The following is a 20970-nucleotide window of genomic DNA, read 5'->3' on the forward strand; positions in this document are numbered from 1 at the left end:
TGCCTAGAGTAAATTTCACAAAATTACAAAATATGTAGAAGAGTTATTATATATAAAGAGAAGGTTGATAGGATTTTGACACAGTACAAAAGAAAATGAATTAAAGAGAGAATAAGCTGTTAGGAGGTAGGGGGGAAGTAAAAAAATATTAATTAGAGTATGCATGCACGCACACGTGTGTGTGTGTGTGTGTGTGTGTGTGTGTATGTATATATATATATATATATATATATATATATATATATATATATATATATATATATATATATATGAATGAATAAAGTACAAGATGTATGTTAATGTAAAGGAAAAGTTGATGTGTACCTGGAATTTTAAATTGCAATTAAAAAAAGAGAGAGAACTAGTTGTGCCACCAACTAGGCAAATCACAGGAGGTGCTGCAAATATGGTCAGAGCTACTGCCAATCCACACTCAAAGGCTGATTCCTTTTAATATAATCAGCTTTACAGTTCCTTGAAATAAAACAGCGTCAAAAATTAAGGTGGTCTTGCAACACCTGCTTTTGAAAAGTCGATCAATGAAACCATGAGCAAAAGCAAGGTTGGCTGTTGATATGCACCAAAGGAAAACAAGCTTTCATATTTGCACAGGTGCAAAGATTTGGGTGGCGAAGCAAAAACAAAAGCTCCCTGCAGCATGTGAACTGTGAGAACTGCTTTCTAAGGTACTTGTGGTCAACAGGAGTCGTCCACCAGAGCTAGATTTCTGTTCATGGAATTGTAACCTGTAACTTTTGCACAAATAAGCCCAAACAATATAATAGGAGTCAGTGTGACCCTGTCTCCAAACGTTAATCCCAATGGTTCATTTATCAAGCTTAGGTGGGGAAGTTACTACTGTTTTCTACAGGGTGATCGCCAGCTTTGCCTTGGGCAAAGCAATGAAGATTTCAAATGATGTATAATTATCAAGACTCCTTAGTCATTCTGCTTGGACTCAGGGATCCAATCCCTTGTTTTTGTAGACACTCCTCCAGCAAATAGTTCTATGCAGGAATGGACTGCATTATTACACGACACATGGGACCTGCAGCAAAGTGTTGCAGCACGAAGCACTGCTGGTCAGAGTTCCAGGGGTTCCATTCCACTTCCACCCACCCCAAAGTCCATCAGAGAGCCAGTGTGCTGTAGTGGTTAAGAGCGGCAGACTCGTAATCTGGGGAACCGGGTTCGCTTCCCCGCTCCTCCACATGCAGCTGCTGGGTGACCTTGGGCTAGTCACACTTCTCTGAAGTCTCTCAGCCCCACTCACCTCACAGAGTGTTTGTTGTGGGGGAGGAAGGGAAAGGAGAATGTTAGCCACTTTGAGACTCCTTAGGGTAGTGATAAAGCGGGATATCAAATCCAAACTCTTCTTCTTCTTCTTCTTCTTCTTCTTCTTCTTCTTCTTCTTCTTCTTCTTCTTCTTCTTCACTGTTCAAGGACGACTGAGCTCATTTAGTGTTTGTTGACTTGCATTTTTTTAAAATAAAAAAATCTGCAAATCTTTGGGTTTTATTTATGCCTACATATATATCTAAATATAAAGAAAAAGAAGTCTTCTTATTGCACACAAAATCCACATGAGATCAAAAGAAAAACAGCAAAGATCTGAAGAGCATAAAATTGGCAGGGGAAGCTTGTTTGGGGGACAAACAATGGCGATGTTGGAAAAAAGTGTCGTCTTCACACTTTGTTTGTGAGTTTCCCAGAGGCATGTGGCTGGCAACAAGAACAAGATGGCACCCTGCTCTCATCCAGCAGGACTTACCTTCTTTGAAGGACGAAAGAGATAGGAATTCTAAAATTAATCAGAAAAGAAACAAATAAGCTGAGCCACAAGTGACTTTTATTCATCTAGAGGTTTTATGAGGTTTTACATTTTACTTTAATTTAGCTTCATAAAGCTTAGTAGAACTAAGACCGAAAAACAAACAAAAAGAGATTCAGTGCGGATTACAGCATGGCTTCGACATGAATTGCAATGAATGGATTTTCAGTTTGGCTGTTAAGTTGAAAATGAGCAGTGCCATTAGCAGCAACGCGGATTTGCATTCCAGTGCAGAGGTTGCCTTCCTTTCGTCCCGAAATAACATCACAATAAGTGCCAGGGGGGAGACCGGTTGGTAACGTTACTGACAAGGCCCTGTACAAAAGAAAACAAAAATAATAATTTTAATTTTTTACGTCATTTTACATACTCATTTTACATTGTCATTCTGCGCTTCTGGATCATTTGCTCCCTTGGGTGCACAAGCAGACATGCAAAGGACAAGCAGCAAAATTAATCTGCTATACAAATTTGGCAAGTGACCTGCTACGCGTAATTTCTGAATGCCTTCATCTCAACATAAAAACATTACCTGTCATCATTATTAAACACAACAAATCCTTTGCCATCACGTCCAAATGCCACCTGGTTGTTGTCATCATCCCACCACCTCGTAATAGGTTGGCCGTACACTACATTTCGGAATGTCACCATGTTCCTAGAAATGAGACATGTGTGTCACTTCCTTATGCAAATAGCACAAGTCATTGGAATCCTAAACATCTGGAGAATCAGGCTTTCTCCATCTCAAGAAGACTCCCGCAGGAACAGATGACACACCTGGCATCTTCCATTACCTTATTTGAGTCCAACGATGTTCGCAGACCCAGCCGTTACCACAGGTGCCATTTGTGTTAATCGTAACAGGTTTAATTGATCCATCACTGTTGCTCGGTGGTCCAACCCAGTCATTTAGGTCCTAGTTATGGAAGATGACATTTAAAGTGATTAGACAACATGAAATGACACTATAACATGCCGAATAAAATTTGCTGCGGTGAGTCTCAACGTGCTGGTTGATGTACCTTAAACCAGACCAGGTCTGTTGTAAGCCATGGCAGCATGATAGACTAGAATCAGGGGTGGCCAACTTCCAAGAGACTGTGATCTAAAGAGACTGGCAGTGATCTACCCCCATTTTGGGGGTTCAGATCAAAGTTGCTGAGCTTTTTTAGGGAGGAGGAAAGCCCCGTTTTTGGGGGGTGCAGGGCAAAAGTTTTGAGGGAGCCAAACTTGTTGGGCTTCTTTGTGGGAAGCCAGTGATCTATCAATGATCTACCACAGATGTCCAGTGATCTACCAATAGATAATGATCTACCTGTTGGACATGCCTGGACTAGATTATTCCTCAAATGAATAGTCATGGCCTCCATTTAGAACAGGGGTAGCTAAGCTGTGTCCCTCCAGCTCTCAGCCCCAACCAGTGTGGGCAATAGTCAGGTATGATGGGAGTTGTCGTTGGGCCATGTGACTTATGACAGACCTGGCCTGATTTAAGGTATAACAACAAGGCTTCACAATTTACTTGATTATACAGTACTGGTGAACCTCATAGCAAGCAAAGGTTCTGAGACTGGACTAATCTGCTAATCTGCTAATCTGTCAGGGTTGGTTCAGATGCAGGTCAGCACTCAAGATGCAGAGACAGGCAGAGAAGTTCCCTCTTTATTCAAGAAAACAGCATACCAGGCAGCAACGCCCACAAACAGGACTGGCCCCTATGAAACTGTTGCCGGGACTGAAGGTCTTTGCCTTCTACTTCCCACTAAGTCTCCTCCCCAGCTGGATGTCTCCCCAGCAGGCTTAAATTACGCCAGGGACCTTGGAGACAAGGGGGGAGGGGAGCTTACTACAGTAGGAAAGGCAAGCTCTGCTTATTCAGCCTCTGGCCCCTCCTTCTCTGCTTCATGTCTTGAGTCTGCATTGCTTTCTGCATCTGGCTCTTCTCTCTCACTCAAACCTGTTGCTTCTTCAGCCTCCCACCATTCTGCCCCCCTCTTTCATCCTCTGACCTGTCCTCAGTGTCCCACCACCACTCCCAGACTCTGAGGCTTCCCTAGGAGGTTCCCCAGTTGGTGCCTCCCATCACTCCTCTTTGTCCTGCCAGTCCCTGACAAAGCCCATCCTTGCACACTAGGTTTGATGGCCTGATACTTGTGAGGCACAGCTTCAGGCTAAATTTATTGTGGAAGCCCACCAAAGTCTATTTTGTGTGTACGGGAGGGAGGAGGGCTTTGCAGTCAGTGATCTCAGTCAAAAACCTGAGTCCTGCTTAAATCTCACCAAAACTAATCAAGACAAAAGACAGGGATTGGCAGATTAAATTGGTAGAATTTTTGAATTTGGCAAAAATGACGGGAGCAATTAGGAACACACCTAAGCAGAAGTTGAAAGAAGAATGGAGGTATATGGAGGTGTATTTGAAGAAAGAAGGAATATTAACAGAATTGGTGAGATGCTTTAATTGATTACTCAAGGTGTAAATGGAAATTTTGAGAAAGGAGACGAAGCACAGGAATGCTATGCAATTCAAGATAATCAATGCAAAAGCAATATGAAGTCAATTTTTATTGTATGTATGTATTGATTTTAAATTTGATGTGTGTGGTTTGAATATTTAATAAAGTATACATGACAAAAAAACTAATCAAGACAAAAGACTGCTATCCTATGACGGTTACCTGAAATTAAGTCCCACTGAATCCAGTAAATCTTACTTCTGGGTGTAGACATGCACAGGATAACACTGCTACGTTAGTAACAGCCAACTTAAAGCATAGATTTCAATGGTTGCTCTGACTTTGGATCTAAAAAAAACTGTTTTCCAAGTGTCAATACTATCCCTTAAGACAGAACGCCTTTAATATGGAATTAACAAATAGCTGTTGTGAACCGGAATAAAGTTACCTTTCCATGCTGGATAACTCTTGGCCACCTGTAACTTGACATTATTCGTGTAAATCCGTAGGGGTGAGCAAGCATAAACCCAACTGCCATCTTATAGAGTCTGAGAAAAGGATAAGAGTCACCTAGTTGCCAAAAGTGTACCAGAGTACAGAAAATAAGCAGGCCCAAGAATTTCATATTCTCTTCCAAAGCAACTCCCCACTCCTGATAGTACAGTTCTCAGGTGTATTATATTCATACTGAATTCTGTACTACGCTAATAATTCATTATACAGTAGGTAGTTAATGTACAGGTGCAGAAGCAGCCAACATGCTGCCCTCTAGACATTGATGGAGACCAACTCCCATCAGCTGTAGTCAGCATGGCCAATAACCAAGGATGTTAGATGCTAGCACCATCCAGAGGACATTCTGAGTCCTGCCACTTTCTCCAAATACCGGTATGTGCATTTTTAAAACACTGAGTCAGACCAGCAAAAATCTCTTCAATAGGAAGATCATTCAAGCAGAGATTAGATACAGCACAGTAATGTTCCAATTTATAGACAAATAATTACTTTGGATAAATATAATGATATTTGGAATGACTTTATATAGAATATATTAGGTTACTGATAAAGAAATTAGTATTAGGTTAATAAGACTATACACATTTTATATATTAATGTATGGAAAAGTAATTGAATATTTTTATTTTCATTCACATTTTCCTTTTTACCACTTTTTTTAACAAAATGAAATTCTTCTAATAAAATATATTAAAACGATGTTTTAGATGCAGTATGAGGTCATGTATGGGATTACAGTCAAACCTTAGATCCTGAACGCCTTGGTACTCAGACGTTTTTGCTCCCAAATGCTGCAAACTGGAAGTGAGTGTTCCAGTTTGCAAACGTTCTTTGAATGTCTGATGTGGCATCCACAGCTTCTGATTGGCTGCAGGAGCTTCCTGCAGCCAATCAGAAGCCGCACTTTGGTTTCTGAACGTTTTGGAAGTCGAATGGACTTCCAAAACGGATTCCGTTTGACTTCCAAGGTACGACTCTCCTGGCCCAAGACTGGATACGTGAGATGGGTAAACACATCACTATCAAAAACATGCAGTTTGGATAGGACCATGTTGGCTGCTTGCAGTGGTGTATTTGAATGCTCGCTCACAGTTAACCTTAGCCTCTAATTTTCAATTCAACAATGGGATCTGCACAAATTCCACTTGCATGGGGAAACCGGCAACCTGACCATACTTCTGTTATGAAAACTTCCCGTGGGGGCAAGTTGAGAGACTTACCCCCAAGGCGGACGAAGCCTCTGTGCCCTCTGGCTACTGGAGTCCAGGGGCACAAAGATAATATGCGATTGTTCCCCATCTTGAAGAACAACACGCACAAGCCAGTAAGGCTAAAAACCTACTTTATTGTAGATAAAGTACAGAGTCTGTCTCTGCGTAGCCAGCTCATTATTGCAGAGCTGTCTGTAAAAGCGCCCAGCATCTCCTGATGCAGAACTGAAAGTAAAGTACATCAGTAAATTACAATGACACCACAAGTGTGGGAAGACTGGTGGATTTCCCACAGGGTGAAATATGACTCTTAGTCAAGTCAAGTGACCTCGCTTCTTGCAGCTCGGTTTGTAATAATATCACAACTTCTCGGTGTGTGAGATTGCAAAAGCAGGTGTGCGCAGGGAATGCCACCTTGCTTCTGATCTCCAGCTACCATTTTGTATGTGCGTACATCATTAATGCAGTCTAGACATATAGGTGAGTGCTACTTTCCCCTTCCATTCCTATCCAAGTGTCAGGCTTCAGGGAAGCCAATCCCTTCCATGGCGGCAGCCAAGAAACAGATAAAAAAAGAAGAGTTCTTATCAAGTCTTTTATTCAAGATACACAATGAGAGACATAGCAATGCTGCCTCTCTTAGATAATGGCGTTGCTCCGAGTAAAGTCCCACCCTTTCTGCCTCTCCTATTCTACATCATCCCTGTGCTGGCTGATCTATGCTTTCTGCTTCTGAGCTTTCTGTTCTACTACTCTCAATGCTCGCCGAGACCTGGGAGAGGAGGGGTCAGGAATCCTTTCCAAAGACACTGAGTCTGTCAGCTGTCTCTCCCCTGGTGCTTCTTCTTCCTGCTGCTCTTCCAATATTTCCCACCTTCTCCCCTCTGCAGCCTCTGAACTAGAACCTTCTGCAAACCACTGTTCTAAATCTATACTGTCTCCCTCTTCTCTAGGAAATGTAGGAGGAGGGGTGGTGGTCTTCACCTTTCCTCCTCAGACCAGTCCCTGACATCAAGCTCTGTTCCTTGGCAGCTCTTGAGATAAAATGGAGGCCACCTTCTGCTTTTCAGGCTAGATGCCACATTTCCTGGAGTTGCTACCACTGGGTACCCAGCAGACCAATAGGATTCCTTCTCTTTTGAACTGCTTTTGATGTAGGAGTGAGGGTTGCAGTTATAACTCTGTACATACCACCCTCCTGTTCTCAATGAGATTTTGAATACATATTTCTTGCCTTCGGTAGCATAGGTGGGGAAACGGTCCATTTCAACATGCCTCGAAGTTCAGACCTCAGGAAATAAACATCTCTGCTCAGTAACCCCAAAAGGACGCTCCTTACCTTGGGTTCCAGAAAGTAAGAATGGAGGCTCCACCAGCACCATGGCCCCTCTGGTTGTCGTGGTTATCTACAAAGACAATGGCTTTGTCAGAAGGCATCAAACTCCAGTTTTCTCCCCAGCGCCTAAATTGTGAAGAAATAATCAAAATTTATTTTACAATCCACCTTAGTGCAAACTATTGTTTATTTACCAGGTATATTTTTTAGCCCACTGCTCATTATACGATCTCTGAGGGGGTGACAGCCAAACTGAAACAAAAACAAATTCCAGACAGCTTAAGAGCACAGCTTTAAAAATTTGGTGAAGATGATGATGATGACGACGACGATTAATTTGATTTATATACTGCCTTTATCAAGAGATAAAACACATTTTACAGAGCATAATAATAATAACATAATAAGAAGCATGATAATGATCATAATAACGGCCCGATAATCCCCAGCTTTAACAGGCCATATATTATGTAATGGCCAAAGGCCTTGGGAAAGAGGAATGGTTTGCTTGGCACCTAAAGGCATGTAATGATGGTGCTAGGTGAGCTTGTCTGGGGAGAGCATTCCACAGTTGAGGGACCATCACAGAAAAGGCCCATTCTTATGTTCAGGGACAGTTTTTAGAAATAAATCTATTATTTCTTGTTGGTGTACTTGTTTCTCAGTTTGATCCTTTTACATGGTTTTGTACATTTTGCTGTATTCTATACGTTGCAATCTGCTGTTATTTTACTGATTATATTTTTTTTTTACTGTAGTAAGTGTAAATTATTATTTGCTGATGTTTAATTTTACTGTTTACTATTGGATTCTAATGGATTTTTGAATATTGCTTTATTTGATATACTGTAAGTTGTTTATTTTAAAGTTATTGTGACTTTTTACATAGGACCTGATTGCTATTAATGTTTGATGTTTTATTATTATTTCTCTGTGTGTTGGAGGCCGCCCAGAGTGGCTGGGGAAACCCAGCCAGATGGGCAGGCTATCTATAAATAAATAAATAAATAAATATTATTATTATTATTATTATTATTATCATCATCATCATCACTGTCATCATCATCACCCTCTGGACCTCTCAGGGAGGGGGAAAATCAAGAAAGGGCTCAGACTGGGTTGGTTCATATGGAGAGAAGTGGTTCTTAAGTTGTTGAGGTCCTGAGCTGCGTAAGACTTTATAGGTCAACACAAGCACTTTGAATTAGACCTGGAAACTAACTGACATCCAGTAAAGCCAGGTCAAGATTGGGGTTATAAAAGTACCCAGAATCCATCACAAAATGGGTAATAAAATTGCAGTGGCAGCTAATGCTCCATAACTTTTTGGGCAAATGAACCAAAATGCCAAAAGTGTTGGATCCATTTGGGTTTCCAGGGGGAAGAAATTCCAGTCAGGGAACCACGACACATTTTTTTGCAAATTAAAAAAGGAGGGGGGAGGAATAATCCTGTCCTTCCAATTATAGGCTGAAAAGCAAACCTGTGGAATTTCATATACAAACCCCACTCCTGCTATAGGCCATGATTGTATTATTACGCTAACAATGGATGGCAGAGCATCTGCAGTGTTTGGCTTCCATCTGCATGTGGGGGGGGGGGGCTCTGCACCCCACCCTCAGTGTGTGGGCCGCTGGGCATGTATTGAGTCTAAAGCAAATTACTTTAAATTTGCCATCTTTTCTCCGTTCCATTTGCGGAGGACTGTCCCGAGTTCTGCGCCATATTTAAACTCAGTCACCCGGCCGTTTCTGAAGTATTCAGAGCTCCGGACCGCTTCACCGCCCAAGTCAATTACCTGGAAAAAGCCGGGGGAAGACACAGAGAGAAAGGATACACGATATTGATTTCTGTTTGCTGCAGAAACCAACATCACTGAGAGAAAGTAGGCTACTGCAGGAATAGTTGGCGAGCTGAACTAAGACATAAATATATTGTGGTACGTACTGTACTGTGTTACATCTAGTGGTATCAATTTGACTTATCTCCAATATGACCAGAGAAATGGTTCTGGCTATTATGGCCATTACCTTATGGAGCTGGTTTCTTCTGGGCTCTAGCATTTTACACTTTTGAAGCGAGAACAGTGGAAATATATCAGGACGTGAACCAGCTGACCTGAAGCACTTTTAAGTCCAGCCAATCGCAATGCACTAAAATTAACGGTTCTTACAAAGGGCTCCACATGGAACAGCAAACTCCTTCCCAACCCAATATTCGCACTAACAGCAGTTGTGCCCAAGTGTATCAATTCTTCCATTCTTTTAAGCAATGTCTAAGCGTTGACTTGGAGAAAATAATTGCCTTGTTGAGTAAGACCAAAGCTCCATGAGGTCTAGCATTCTGTTCCAAACAGCAGATGCCCATGTATCTGGCATTCGGAGCATACAAGTTAGACTTCCAGCAAAATGTTGCATTGTGGAGGGCTTCCCGTCCACCTGTCAGAGCCTGGTTGGATGAGGAGGAGAGCTGGGAGCCTGCCAGCCCAAGAGGCCCCAGTGACAGAAAGCATGAAGTCAGGCACCATGCTGAGGAGGGCTACACTGAGGAGGAATGGTGGGAGCCACCCACCTCCCCCTGCTCCTGCATCTTCCCAGGAGCAGGAGGACAGTATAGGTTTGGAACAGTGGTTTGCAGAGGGGCCTAGTTCAGAAGGCAGAAGCTGGGAAATACTAGATGGGGAACAGCTAGGAAGAAGAAACACTGGAAGAGAGAGGGTTAACACATTCACAGTCTCTGGGCAGCATTCTCTGCTCAGCCCAAGGTCAAGAAGAGCTCAGAAAGTGCAGAACACAAAGCACAGAGGTACAAAATCAGATACAAGACCATAGGAGTGACATGGATTAATAGGGACGGAAGGGGGTATGATCCTTAATTGGGAGCACTGCCATTCTAGGAGATGTGTTCTTTGTTCTCTCGCTGTGATTATTAAAATTTCTAACTGGTAAGACGTTCCTTTCTTTGATCTTCTTATCTACTGCCACGGGGAGAGGAAGCCAATTTGCCGAATCCTGACACAAGTACGGCATGCAGAGCAGTTTGAAACACAGGAAAGTGCTAGACAAAATGCTTAGAATCCCTGTTACTTACCTCCTGATAGACGAAAGGCCGCGAACCTTTGGCAAACCACCGTGTGTTGAGGTCATGTGCTTTGCTTAAAAATAGCAGCGATGTCCTCAGGCCACCATGTGCTTGGAAGCATCGATTCGGAACCCTGCTACACCAATATCAATCAGGTGGTTGAGGTAGTCGGCCATTTTTGAACGCACATCATCCCTCCTTGCGTGAGGTCGACGAGGACAGACAGGCGACAGTTGCGAACCTGTGAGTGTGGGGAAAACCACCATCGGTTCAGTGGCCAAATCATAAACATGCAGTCCCCAAAGTACTTGTGACAGCTGCCCAACACCCATCCTGAACAAAAGCGCTTAGGATCTACTGACCCCCACCAATTTATTCATCCATTTAAAGAACAAAAATACATTTGGAACACAATTTCAAACCTAAGACCCAATAAGATCCCGAGAAGGAAATAAATGGTATTGGTAGGAGCTTAGCTATATTGTAAGAGGGGAAGCTGGAGTCTTTCAGTTGTCACTGGACTCCAGCTCCCATGATGCCTTATCCAATGGCCACATTGCTAAAGCTGATGGGAGATGAAGTTCAACAGCATCTTAAGAGAGCCAGGGATATCAGGTATCAATAGTGTAAAGCTTACCTGAACAGGATCACTGTAATTCTCTATATCTCCGCTGGGTGTTTTGCATATCTTGTCATTGAAATCAAAGCTAGAGTATGGGACAGCTGGGAAATCTCGGGTCCCTGCATTGAAATAACTGCCACAAGTCCCCCGGTTCCCAGAGCCAGCCCCAGAGCCACACATATGGTTGATTACCACGTCCACATAGATATGCACTGCGGAAGATAAAGTAATGCATAGTGGTTAGTGAGCCACTTATTTTCAGTAATCGGTTTTAACTTCTTCTAGCATCTCTATTTCTGTTCAGGTTTCTAGTCCTTAGCGTTCAGGATGTAGCTTCCCATTATTTTGTCTCGGAATTTTGCAGTCTTACCATTTTAATTGATTGTTGCTTTATTAGGCTTTCCAACATTCTTTGGGTTGAAAAGCAGGATTGTCAAAATAAAAAGGCACTGAAAGCCACTTACTCCGACATTGTTGCATCTGGCCACCATGTCTCTAAATTCATTTTCATTTCCAGAACGCGAACATAACTTGTAACTGATTGGTTGATATCTTTCCCACCACGGCCTCCAGGGACTCGTAACGACAAGGTTTTCATTTGGAGGAGAAACCTATAATTCAAAAATGTAATGAGTGAGTAGGAGATATAAAAACGTAATTGAACTCTTCCTATCAGTCTGATGTTTGAAGGTTGATAGGCCCCTTTTAAATCATATTTTAAACTAAAGTATGTGGCGGATGTGACAATAAATGTAGCAGTGCAAACATTAGTAATTATGTTAAGGATGGTTAGTTTCGGTAGATGGGGTGTGTAGGTATGTATGTATGTATGTATGTATGTATGTGTTTGTGTGTGGGATTTGTAATGCCCCCTCCAAGATAATTTCTGTGGGGTCACAGACCCTGTATCCCTTAAAAGGTAAAGGTAAAGGGACCCCTGACCATCAGGTCCAGTCGTGTCCGACTCTGGGGTTGCGGCGCTCATCTCGCTCTATAGGCCAAGGGAGCCAGCGTTTGTCCGCAGACAGCTTCCGGGTCATGTGGCCAACATGACAAAGCCACTTCTGGCGAATCAGAGCAGCGCACGGAAACGCCGTTTACCTTCCCGCAGGAGCGGTCCCTATTTATCTACTTGCACTATGACGTGCTTTCGAACTGCTAGGTGGGCAGGAGCTGGGACCGAGCAACGGGAGCTCACCCCGTGGCAGGGATTCGAACCGCCAACCTTCTGATCAGCAAGCCCTAGACTCTGTGGTTTAACCCACAGCGCCACCTGGGTCCCTATTGTATCCCTTACTCATACACTTTTATTACCTTCAAGTATTCTTAACTGCTGCATAACATAGCTATCTCAAATGCTTTTCGCCATACGGGTTCATTTCAAACCCCAATACCTTGGCTATGTAGCATTTTATGTAATCCAGAAGTGGCCCATGGGAAAGTTCTGTAAAGCTCACTGGAATAATGTTACCATCTTTTCTTCACATCTGAAGCAGGGAAGTCATGAGGCCAGGCCTCAACTTCCACTATCTGGGCACCATGGGCCACAATGTCCTCTCTCTAGTGTCTGACTGCCACATTTCAGATAGATGGAGAGCATGAAAAATGGCTTCCCAAGCGAAAGAAAAGAAAAATGCATCATGTGGGATTTTGCAAGATAATAAGCATACCACAATCCAACTGCACAAACTCAGATTGTATTGGATGCAGGGATTCGTGAGGTATGTTCCGGTTTGGCCTTAGGACAGGCATAGGCAAACTCGGCCCTCCAGATGTTTTGGGACTACAACTCCCATCATCCCTGACCACTGGTCCAGTTAGCTAGGGATGATGGGAGTTGTAGTCCCAAAACATCTGGAGGGCTGTGTATTCCTATGCCTGCTTTAGGAGGTATATTCTGGTTTGGCCTCAGTTTTACTTTCAAAAGCTAATTTCTAGCTCTTGTGATTGCAAAGGCAGTTTTAAAGGCATGCAACTGGTGCTTGCAAAATCTTAGAAGTCGTGGTGGGAGAGGATTTGCTGAGTGGGATTTCCAGTTCTTAGGGCGCAGACTTTCAGTAGCCTGCCTTGCTCTTTTATTATTTATTCTGCAGAACCAGAATAAATGATTAAAAGGAAGATAGATAGATAGATAGATAGATAGATAGATAGATAGATGTTGTCATCCAGTCGTGTCCGACTCTTCGTGACCCCATGGACCAGAGCACGCCAGGCACCCTATCCTCCACTGCCTCCCACAGTTTGGCCAAACTCATGCTAGTCGCTTCGAGAACACTGTCCAACCATCTCGTCCTCTGTCGTCCCCTTATTCATTCATTCCATTTTATAGCAGCAGTTCTCCAATAAGTTTGCAGTGGTATAGAAGGTTCTCCAACCTCCACAGCAATTTTATCCCCAGAACAACCCTGTGAAGTAGGACAGGGATCTGACTGGTCATCCCCGGTGAACTTGATGCCTGATTCCCACATGCTAGCTCTTAAATACATGTCAAGTGTCTCGATTTCTATAACATATCCTGGTCCAGCCTTTAGTGAGACACTTTTTGTTACTATCTCAGTACAGAGCATTCACAACCCAGCTACTAAAGTTCATTGACTAGCATTCTTTTTCTAAACTCTATTAATTTTAACCTGGTGCAAATCCTCAGTAATGGTATTCTGGCAAACCGAGGGCAAGTTCACACAACCACCTGCTGGGAATTGTTGCTTTATAGTGGACAGGGCAGGCAAATACACTCCTCCCCATTAGGCGTATTAAAGGACCATGTAAGTCAGTCGCCCCATGACTAGGTCAACTGGGGAAGACGATCTGTGTGATTCTCCCCTCTTTAAGGGGGAAGAAAAATATTACATTAAATCCAACAGTGGAGGGAGAAGATAGCCTTCCTAGGCATGAATTTGTCAAACTACACGCTACATGTTATGTGAAGAAAGACGTTATTTCGTCTGACCTGAACCTTCAAACATGCCCCCAGGTTCTAGTATTTCTAACATTCATTGGATGGACGCAAGTTCTATTATTACGATAGAAGAGAAAACCTTCTCCCTATTCACTTTCTCCAGATCAGGCATCATTTTATCCAGCTCTGTCACATCCTCCTTTGTTCTAAGTGAAGAAGCTCCAGAACAGTAGCCATTTGAGACCATTTTCCTCAACCTTTTTCCAGCTCCACAACATCCTTTGCGAGGTGAGGCCTAGACAAACATGGGTTTATCAGTGGACCATCCATCTCATACATGCATGGTGAGAAGACTATGAGTCTATTAACTGGGTGCTATGAACTGGGTGGTAGAAACTCATCCGAATCTACCAGATAGTTATTTTGCCTTCAGCAAACAAGAGCAAGTACTAACCTGGACACCCGCAAATCCATTTGGGGCTAAGTAACGTTCACATTCAAGAGCAATGTCATCCAGCGCCATTCAAAGAGGTGGACAATAGATGTCCTTACAGGCTTCGGATTGGTCTTGTATTGGGTCCAGCAAAGTCCAAAGGCCGCCAGGAGAAGAAGAAACAGGTTCTTCATGTTGTCCTTGACACTCGGCGACATCCTTCTCAATAGCCTTCTGCACTTCTGAAGAGAGTGCAAAGCACAGTTTAACAATTGCACCCTGACACTCCACCTTGTTTGTAGCATGTGGTTTTAAAGCACAGACAACTGTGGGGAATCTGTGGCACACCAATAATATAAATGTCAGTGGGTGAAAGAGACAGTGTTTGTTGGTTTAACGTGGTCAACATGTTGGACAAGTTCAGAAATCTATAGTGAGTCTCTGCATTCAGTCCCAATCACAGACGTTCCAAGTGTCCCTATTTTCCAGGGACAGTTCTGGTTTTACAGAAGCTGTCCCAGTTTCTGATTTGATCCCGGAATGTCCTGCTATTGTCACTATTTTCATTGGAGAAATGTTGGAGGGTATGGAGTTATGGGACCCCTAAGCTAAGGAGATAAATAACTATGCAACCTTTAGAAGATATCTGAAGGCAGCCCTGTATAAGGAAGTTTTTTTAACGTTTAATGTTTTTTATGTTTCTATATATGCTGGGGCAACCCACTCAGATGGGTGGGGTATAAATAATAAAAATATTATTATGGAATAGAACATCACTGTTTTCAGTGGAGAAAAGTTGGAGGGTATGCAATCACAGAGACTGTGATAAACACAGATTTCATCAGGATTAGGGTCATGCGTGTGGCCATACCAAATTGAAGCATGGAGAGTGTGCATTCACCTCAGCATTCATGAACTTAGATTCTAGAATAAGGGAAGGTCTGTCAACCACATGGACAAAAAACCATGTGCAATACCCACCCCAGGTCATTTTTCTTCAGAATAATAATTTTAGAAACCCTGAATTTTGTCTCAGGCCAGGACATGAGAGGAGAGTTTCACCTGGCTTAAATTTGCTGTTGCAAAGATCCTCATTTTAAATTCTGCATTTTTGCTATCAGTTTTGAATGTGTTATTATCTCACACTGGGCCCCGAGAGAGGAATGGTTTTGCATGTTGCTGCAGGCACTGATTTTTCGGCACAGGAATGCGACTCGTTTAAACACATTAAATCATAATAAACATAAATCCACCGCACTGCTCAGGCATCGTATCAAACAGGAAACGGCACAAGGCTGCTATATTGAAGTGGTGTGGATGTGGGCACCTGCATTCAGTCCTTCCCGATTCCTGATCCAATGATCTGACCTATGTTTTAAGCATTCACTTTTGCCAGAGTTCCCTAGGTGATATTGAATAGCACAGCTTCCTTTCCCCTAACTGAGCTTGCTTAATCAAAGAAAAGAACTTGTCGAACAAATTCCAGCTAAAGCTTTGCCCAACCCCAGCTGCCAGACCCAACGAGAGCTCTTTGCAAAGCTCCCAGCACGTTAGCAACACTTTAAACTGGATTTAACATTTAAATTTTAAACCATTTTTTTAAAACAAAATCAAAAACAAAAACTCGAGCTGTTAGAAAGCCCAGATGTAACACCGTGCAAGTTGGCGTAAGAATACCTTAGTTACTCTGGCAACAAACAAATCGGAGAATTGACAGATGTGACTGCTGAAGGCTGAGATTACAAACTACGATGGTGAGGGACATCTTTCCTTTCCACTTTTGGTGTTCATTTAGGATCCCGGGTCTTTTTAGCAGAAAGATAATTCTGCTTTTTTTTCTGGATTTTTCCATCAAAAGTCAAACTGTAGAGCCATGACATGGGTGGGGGCCTAAATCTTGCCCTCCTTGGTTTTCAAAGCCTGCTGGTTTATACAATAGCAGTGACAAAGTGGCACCGTCACTGCGGGTACTGGCTATCTATGCCAGCTAACCATAAGGGAGGGAAGGGACCAAATTATGAGCTCAGCTTGCATTAGTGACTGAGAGCTCTAAGCACTACACACACCAGCTCTATCTGTGGCACAGTTCTGTAGCAGACCAGCCTTTCACTAAGCCTATAAAAACCAGACTCATTGCCTTGTATGATCGGGCAAATGTCCAGGTTCTGTTTGTAACAGAAGTCCCCACTATGTCTCATACTAAGCAAGCCCTTTGGCTAATTCCCACATATAATGGTATAAGCGAAACCATCTCCCTAAACAGGGTCTGTCTGGGATTTGAATCTACAGTTTGTTTGGTGTTCTGTTGTTGTTGTTGTTGTTCAGTCGTTCAGTCGTGTCCGACCTTCGTGACCCCATGGACCAGAGCACGCCAGGCACGCCTATCCTTCACTGCCTCTCGCAGTTTGGTGTTCTATTATGTTTTTATATGTGCTGGAAGCCACCCAGAGTGGCTGGGGCAACCCAACCAGATGGGTGGGATATAAAAAAATTGTTGTTGTTTGTTGTTGTTGTTGTTGTCTCTTCCAAAACAAGAGTCATGCCCTCTAGTGCAGTGGTTCCCAGTTAGCTAAGTATTGCAGGCCCCTTGTTTTTCAAAAGCCAAACTAGAGGCCCCTACTTTTGGAAAAGAAAAAAAGTTACATCTACATGGTAGCTTTTGTATGTGAATGGTGCCACAGACCCACTGGGCAGGTTACCGCCAACTGGGAAGGCTACTAGTCCAGCTGAAGGGCTACAGGCTCACCAACCTCTGCTATGTACCAAAAGACTGAAAATGTCTTTTGTTATGTTCATCACTCTGCTCTGTACCAACAGATCAGGCTGTAACCTTTCCCTTCCCTTTGTCTTACAATAATATACATGCTTAAAACAGCCTTAAAAACACAATTCTCTTAATGTATCCAGTGGGAAGAAGTTGGTCCCATTTCATGCTCTATCCAGGCATGTCCAACAGGTAGATCGTGATCTACCAGTAGATCACTGGGTGTCTGTGGTAGATAACCAGTAGATCAGTGGCTCCCCCCAAAGAAGCTAAAAAACTTTGGGTCCCCTAAAAAAAGCTCAACATCTTGCCCTGCACCCCTAAAATGACCTGAACCACCAAAATAGGGCTTTCCTTTAAAAAAACCCTCAACGTCGCTTTCCTCTTCCCTATCCTTCCTAAAAAAAAGCTCAACAAAAAAGGGGTAGATCACTGCCAGTTTTTAACTCTGTGAGTAGATCGCAGTCTCTTAGAAGTTGGCCATCCCTGAATCTATTCCATGTGCCTGGGTAGCTCAGTTGGTTAGAGCATGGTGCTGATAACGCCGGGGTTGCAGGTTCGATCCCCGTACAGGACAGCTTCATAGTCCTGCATTGCAGGGGGACTGACTAGATGAGCCTCAGGGTCAGTTCCAACTCTACGATTCTATTATTCTATGTCGCTCAAGAAATCTTTAAAATGATCCCCCCTACCGCATATATTCCTCTGTAGATTGGAAAGCATACAAATTGGTTGAAATACCTCGGGGGGAAGTGTGCGCAGCCTTTTCACCAAATGCAGCCAAGTCACTCCTCGCAATGCAGGCCGAGGTCGCTCGCACTCCAGCATTCATAGTAAGCTGCCAGGAAGCGGATTTTGCAACAGTGACTTTTAGGCAGCAAGTGCATGAAGATTCCCACACACACACACACACACACCGCAACTCTGAAACGCAGGGGGTTGGAATAGATGCCTCACGTGGTCCCTTCCAACTTTACAATTCTATCATTCTATGTTCTAGGCTGCGGAAATATTATTCCTACTTGCATAAACTGCAAGGAAACCGAGGCGCTCCTCCATTCATCCTCATCCTCAGACGGATAATTTATTTTATTATTCTTTATGTACAGGAAGAGAGAAGGTGGCCAGTTTCTGACTGGGCAAGTGGTTGGAAGAAGGGCTGCCTCACCCGCAGTCAGGGGCTGCATAAGGTTTTGCTCTTCAATGGCATCCTGGGGCTGATGGGCAGAATCTCTCAGAACCACATGGATCGAGTGGCAGGCGGGCTCTGATGACTCTGAATCCATGCCTGAGCCAATCAGAGGGACTGAAAGGAGGAGCCTGAAGTTCTGAACACCAAGATTCCAATTCAGCAGAATGCAAGGAGAGCCTTTCAAAATACATTTTTTTTTTAAAAAGCATCGAACACCCACCAATCAGCTGTTTGGTGGGGAAGCAGGGGTGCCTTACCCATAGAGGCTAGTAGCGCGGAGCGCCAGGGCGCCAAGTTCTGGAGGGCACCAGGGAAGAGGTGGAGGCTGGACACAGCACCTCCCAACATCAGCTCGTTGCCCTCACCCACCTCCACCATGCCGCGCCGAAGCAGCACCGTGCCCGGAGCCTCCGTCTGCCGTGGCCACCGTGGCATGAAGCGGCCAGCTGAGCTGGGAGGCGCCGCATCCAGCCTCTGCCTCTTCCCCACTGGAGGAGCCGTCCTCCAGCTGCTGCCCACCTCCTCCAGCCCCACTGGCATCGTTGTCCTCCCTAAAAAAATTCTGGGAAACGGGGGGGGGGGAGCTTTGCACCACGGTGCCAGATATGCTTAAGACGGCCCTGCGGGGAAGAGAACAGAATCCAGTTCTCTGTTCCAAACAACTAGTCACTGTGACACAAGTTTTCCAGAACTGGAAATGCATGCACAGGAACGGTTACTGCATGTGGTGTCTCCCATTCAGCCAAAGATGCACACCCAGAAATCTCTCTGTGTGCATGTATGTCCCTTAGTTGGAAGGGAAGGGGAGAGAAAATGATAATTCTTACACTGCACTTTATTTTTGCAGAGCAATCTCGTTGTTGCGTCGGCTACAAAGGAGAAAGAACGAACTTCTGTGCGCCAATGTGCTCTTTTGGAACCTGCTTCGTTGCGCAGCGTGCCAGCCGACAATGTGCAGGTTTGCCAGACGCAGTTGCCACCAGCTGTCGCCACATTTTGCAGCCACAGCTAGAAGCACAACTGCTTGGAACGAGCAAAACTGACGCTGCCCCATTTCAATGTGGAAATCGAGTTTGGGAACGGTGGCAGACCCGGCTGAATAGCGACAAAACAGCCGCCCATGAACTGTTTAATGAGCTCCGCTCTCACTAAATGCGAGCCAGCATAGCGGAGGAATTAATTTACTGTAAGACTAGGATGCTTTGCCTGCTTTCCCATGGGAAAAATAGAACCCGTTTGCTGAATTATGCGGAATGAGGATATCATTATTTAAGAGAGTACATTTCAAGCTATTTGTGCATCAGAAGTAACTTTTGGAGAGAGACTTGCAAATAAACCCAGGAAATGGCCTCCACAAATGATATTAGCTTTTCTATCCATTCATGGACTCTCCTTCCTTGGAAGTTTCCAAGCAGAGGTTGGATGACCATCTGTCAGGGATGCTTTAGTTGAGATTCCTGCATTGCAGGGGGTTGGACTAGATGACCCTTGGGGTCTCTTCCAACGTTCTAGGATCCATGTCAGTCATTTGTAGCACATCAAAGAAGCATAAGGAAACAAGAAGCAACTCTCTCCTAGCTTTCTAATCATTTCCTAGCGAAGTTTGACTCGTCAGAGACAACCAGGCAAGGGGTTATTTGCAAGCAGAGCAAAAGAAATATCTCGAGGGCTATCACATGGAAGAGAGAACAAGCTTGTTTTCTCCTGCTCTGGAGGGTAGGACTCGAACCAATGGCTTCAAGTTACAAGAAAGGAGATTCTGGCTAAACATCAGGAAGAACTTTCTGACAGTAAAGAGCTGTTTGACAGTGGAACAGTCTCCCTTGGGAGGTTGTAGACTCCCCTTCCTTGGAGGTTTTTAAGCAGAGGTTGCATGGTCATCTGCCATGGATGCTTTAGCGGAGATTCCTGCATTGCAGGGGGGTTGGTTGGACTAGATGAGCCTCAGGTTCCCTTCCAACTATGATTCTATGAAATCCAGAGCTGGGGAAAGAGTAGAGCAGAGCAGTGGAACAGATCCATCGCAACACCCAAAGCTCTGTCAGCTTGCGCCAGCCAGAGCAGAAGTGGTGAAAGAGGTGTGTGTCTCTGTATGTGTTTTAACTGCTGTACCAATGACAGGCTGGCTGGCTGGTAGCTGGTGCAGCTAAAGGACACCACTCCTCCTCCTAGCCTGGCTGGCAGAGGTGCATAAACAATGTTTGTGTTGGCTGCCACTGTAGGCCCAGGGTCTTGGATTACCTGCTTAGTCCCACTTAAAGTGAAGGGTGCTGGAGACACTAACACAATACAGTGGTACCTCGGGTTACAGATGCTTCAGGTTACGGACGCTTCAGGTTACAGACTCCGCTAACCCAGAAATAGTACCTCGGGTTAAGAACTTTGCTTCAGGATGAGAACAGAAATCGCACAACGGGAGGCCCCATTAGCTAAAGTGGTACCTCAGGTTAAGAACGGACCTCCGGAACGAACTTAATTCGTTCCGGAGGTCCGTTCTTAACCTGAGGTACCACTGTAGTTTCTAGGGCCATTAACTGTGGCCGAAACTATGTTAGGCAAGGCACATCTCCAAGCCATCAGCCTGCATCCTCAAATGGCTGTGGAAAATGCTGATAGCTCGCTAATC

General features: G+C 44.1%; 1 protein-coding gene across 1 annotated transcript; it reads right to left on the reverse strand.

The window, feature by feature from the left end:
* Window positions 1–1827: 1827 nt before the first annotated feature.
* Window positions 1828–17984, reverse strand: LOC117048093 (pancreatic alpha-amylase-like). The gene is given in 16 exon segments (XM_033151493.1): window positions 1828–2146; window positions 2364–2489; window positions 2629–2750; window positions 4739–4838; window positions 7357–7479; window positions 9018–9151; window positions 10444–10512; window positions 10514–10537; window positions 10539–10630; window positions 10633–10675; window positions 11072–11270; window positions 11522–11667; window positions 14410–14468; window positions 14471–14630; window positions 17894–17953; window positions 17955–17984. Coding segments are annotated over 16 exon segments (1677 nt in total). The 3' UTR covers window positions 1828–1956.
* Between the last annotated feature and the right edge of the window lie 2986 nt (window positions 17985–20970).

This window comes from Lacerta agilis, chromosome 6 (assembly GCF_009819535.1).
Source record: "Lacerta agilis isolate rLacAgi1 chromosome 6, rLacAgi1.pri, whole genome shotgun sequence".
NCBI classification, from domain to species: domain Eukaryota; kingdom Metazoa; phylum Chordata; class Lepidosauria; order Squamata; family Lacertidae; genus Lacerta; species Lacerta agilis.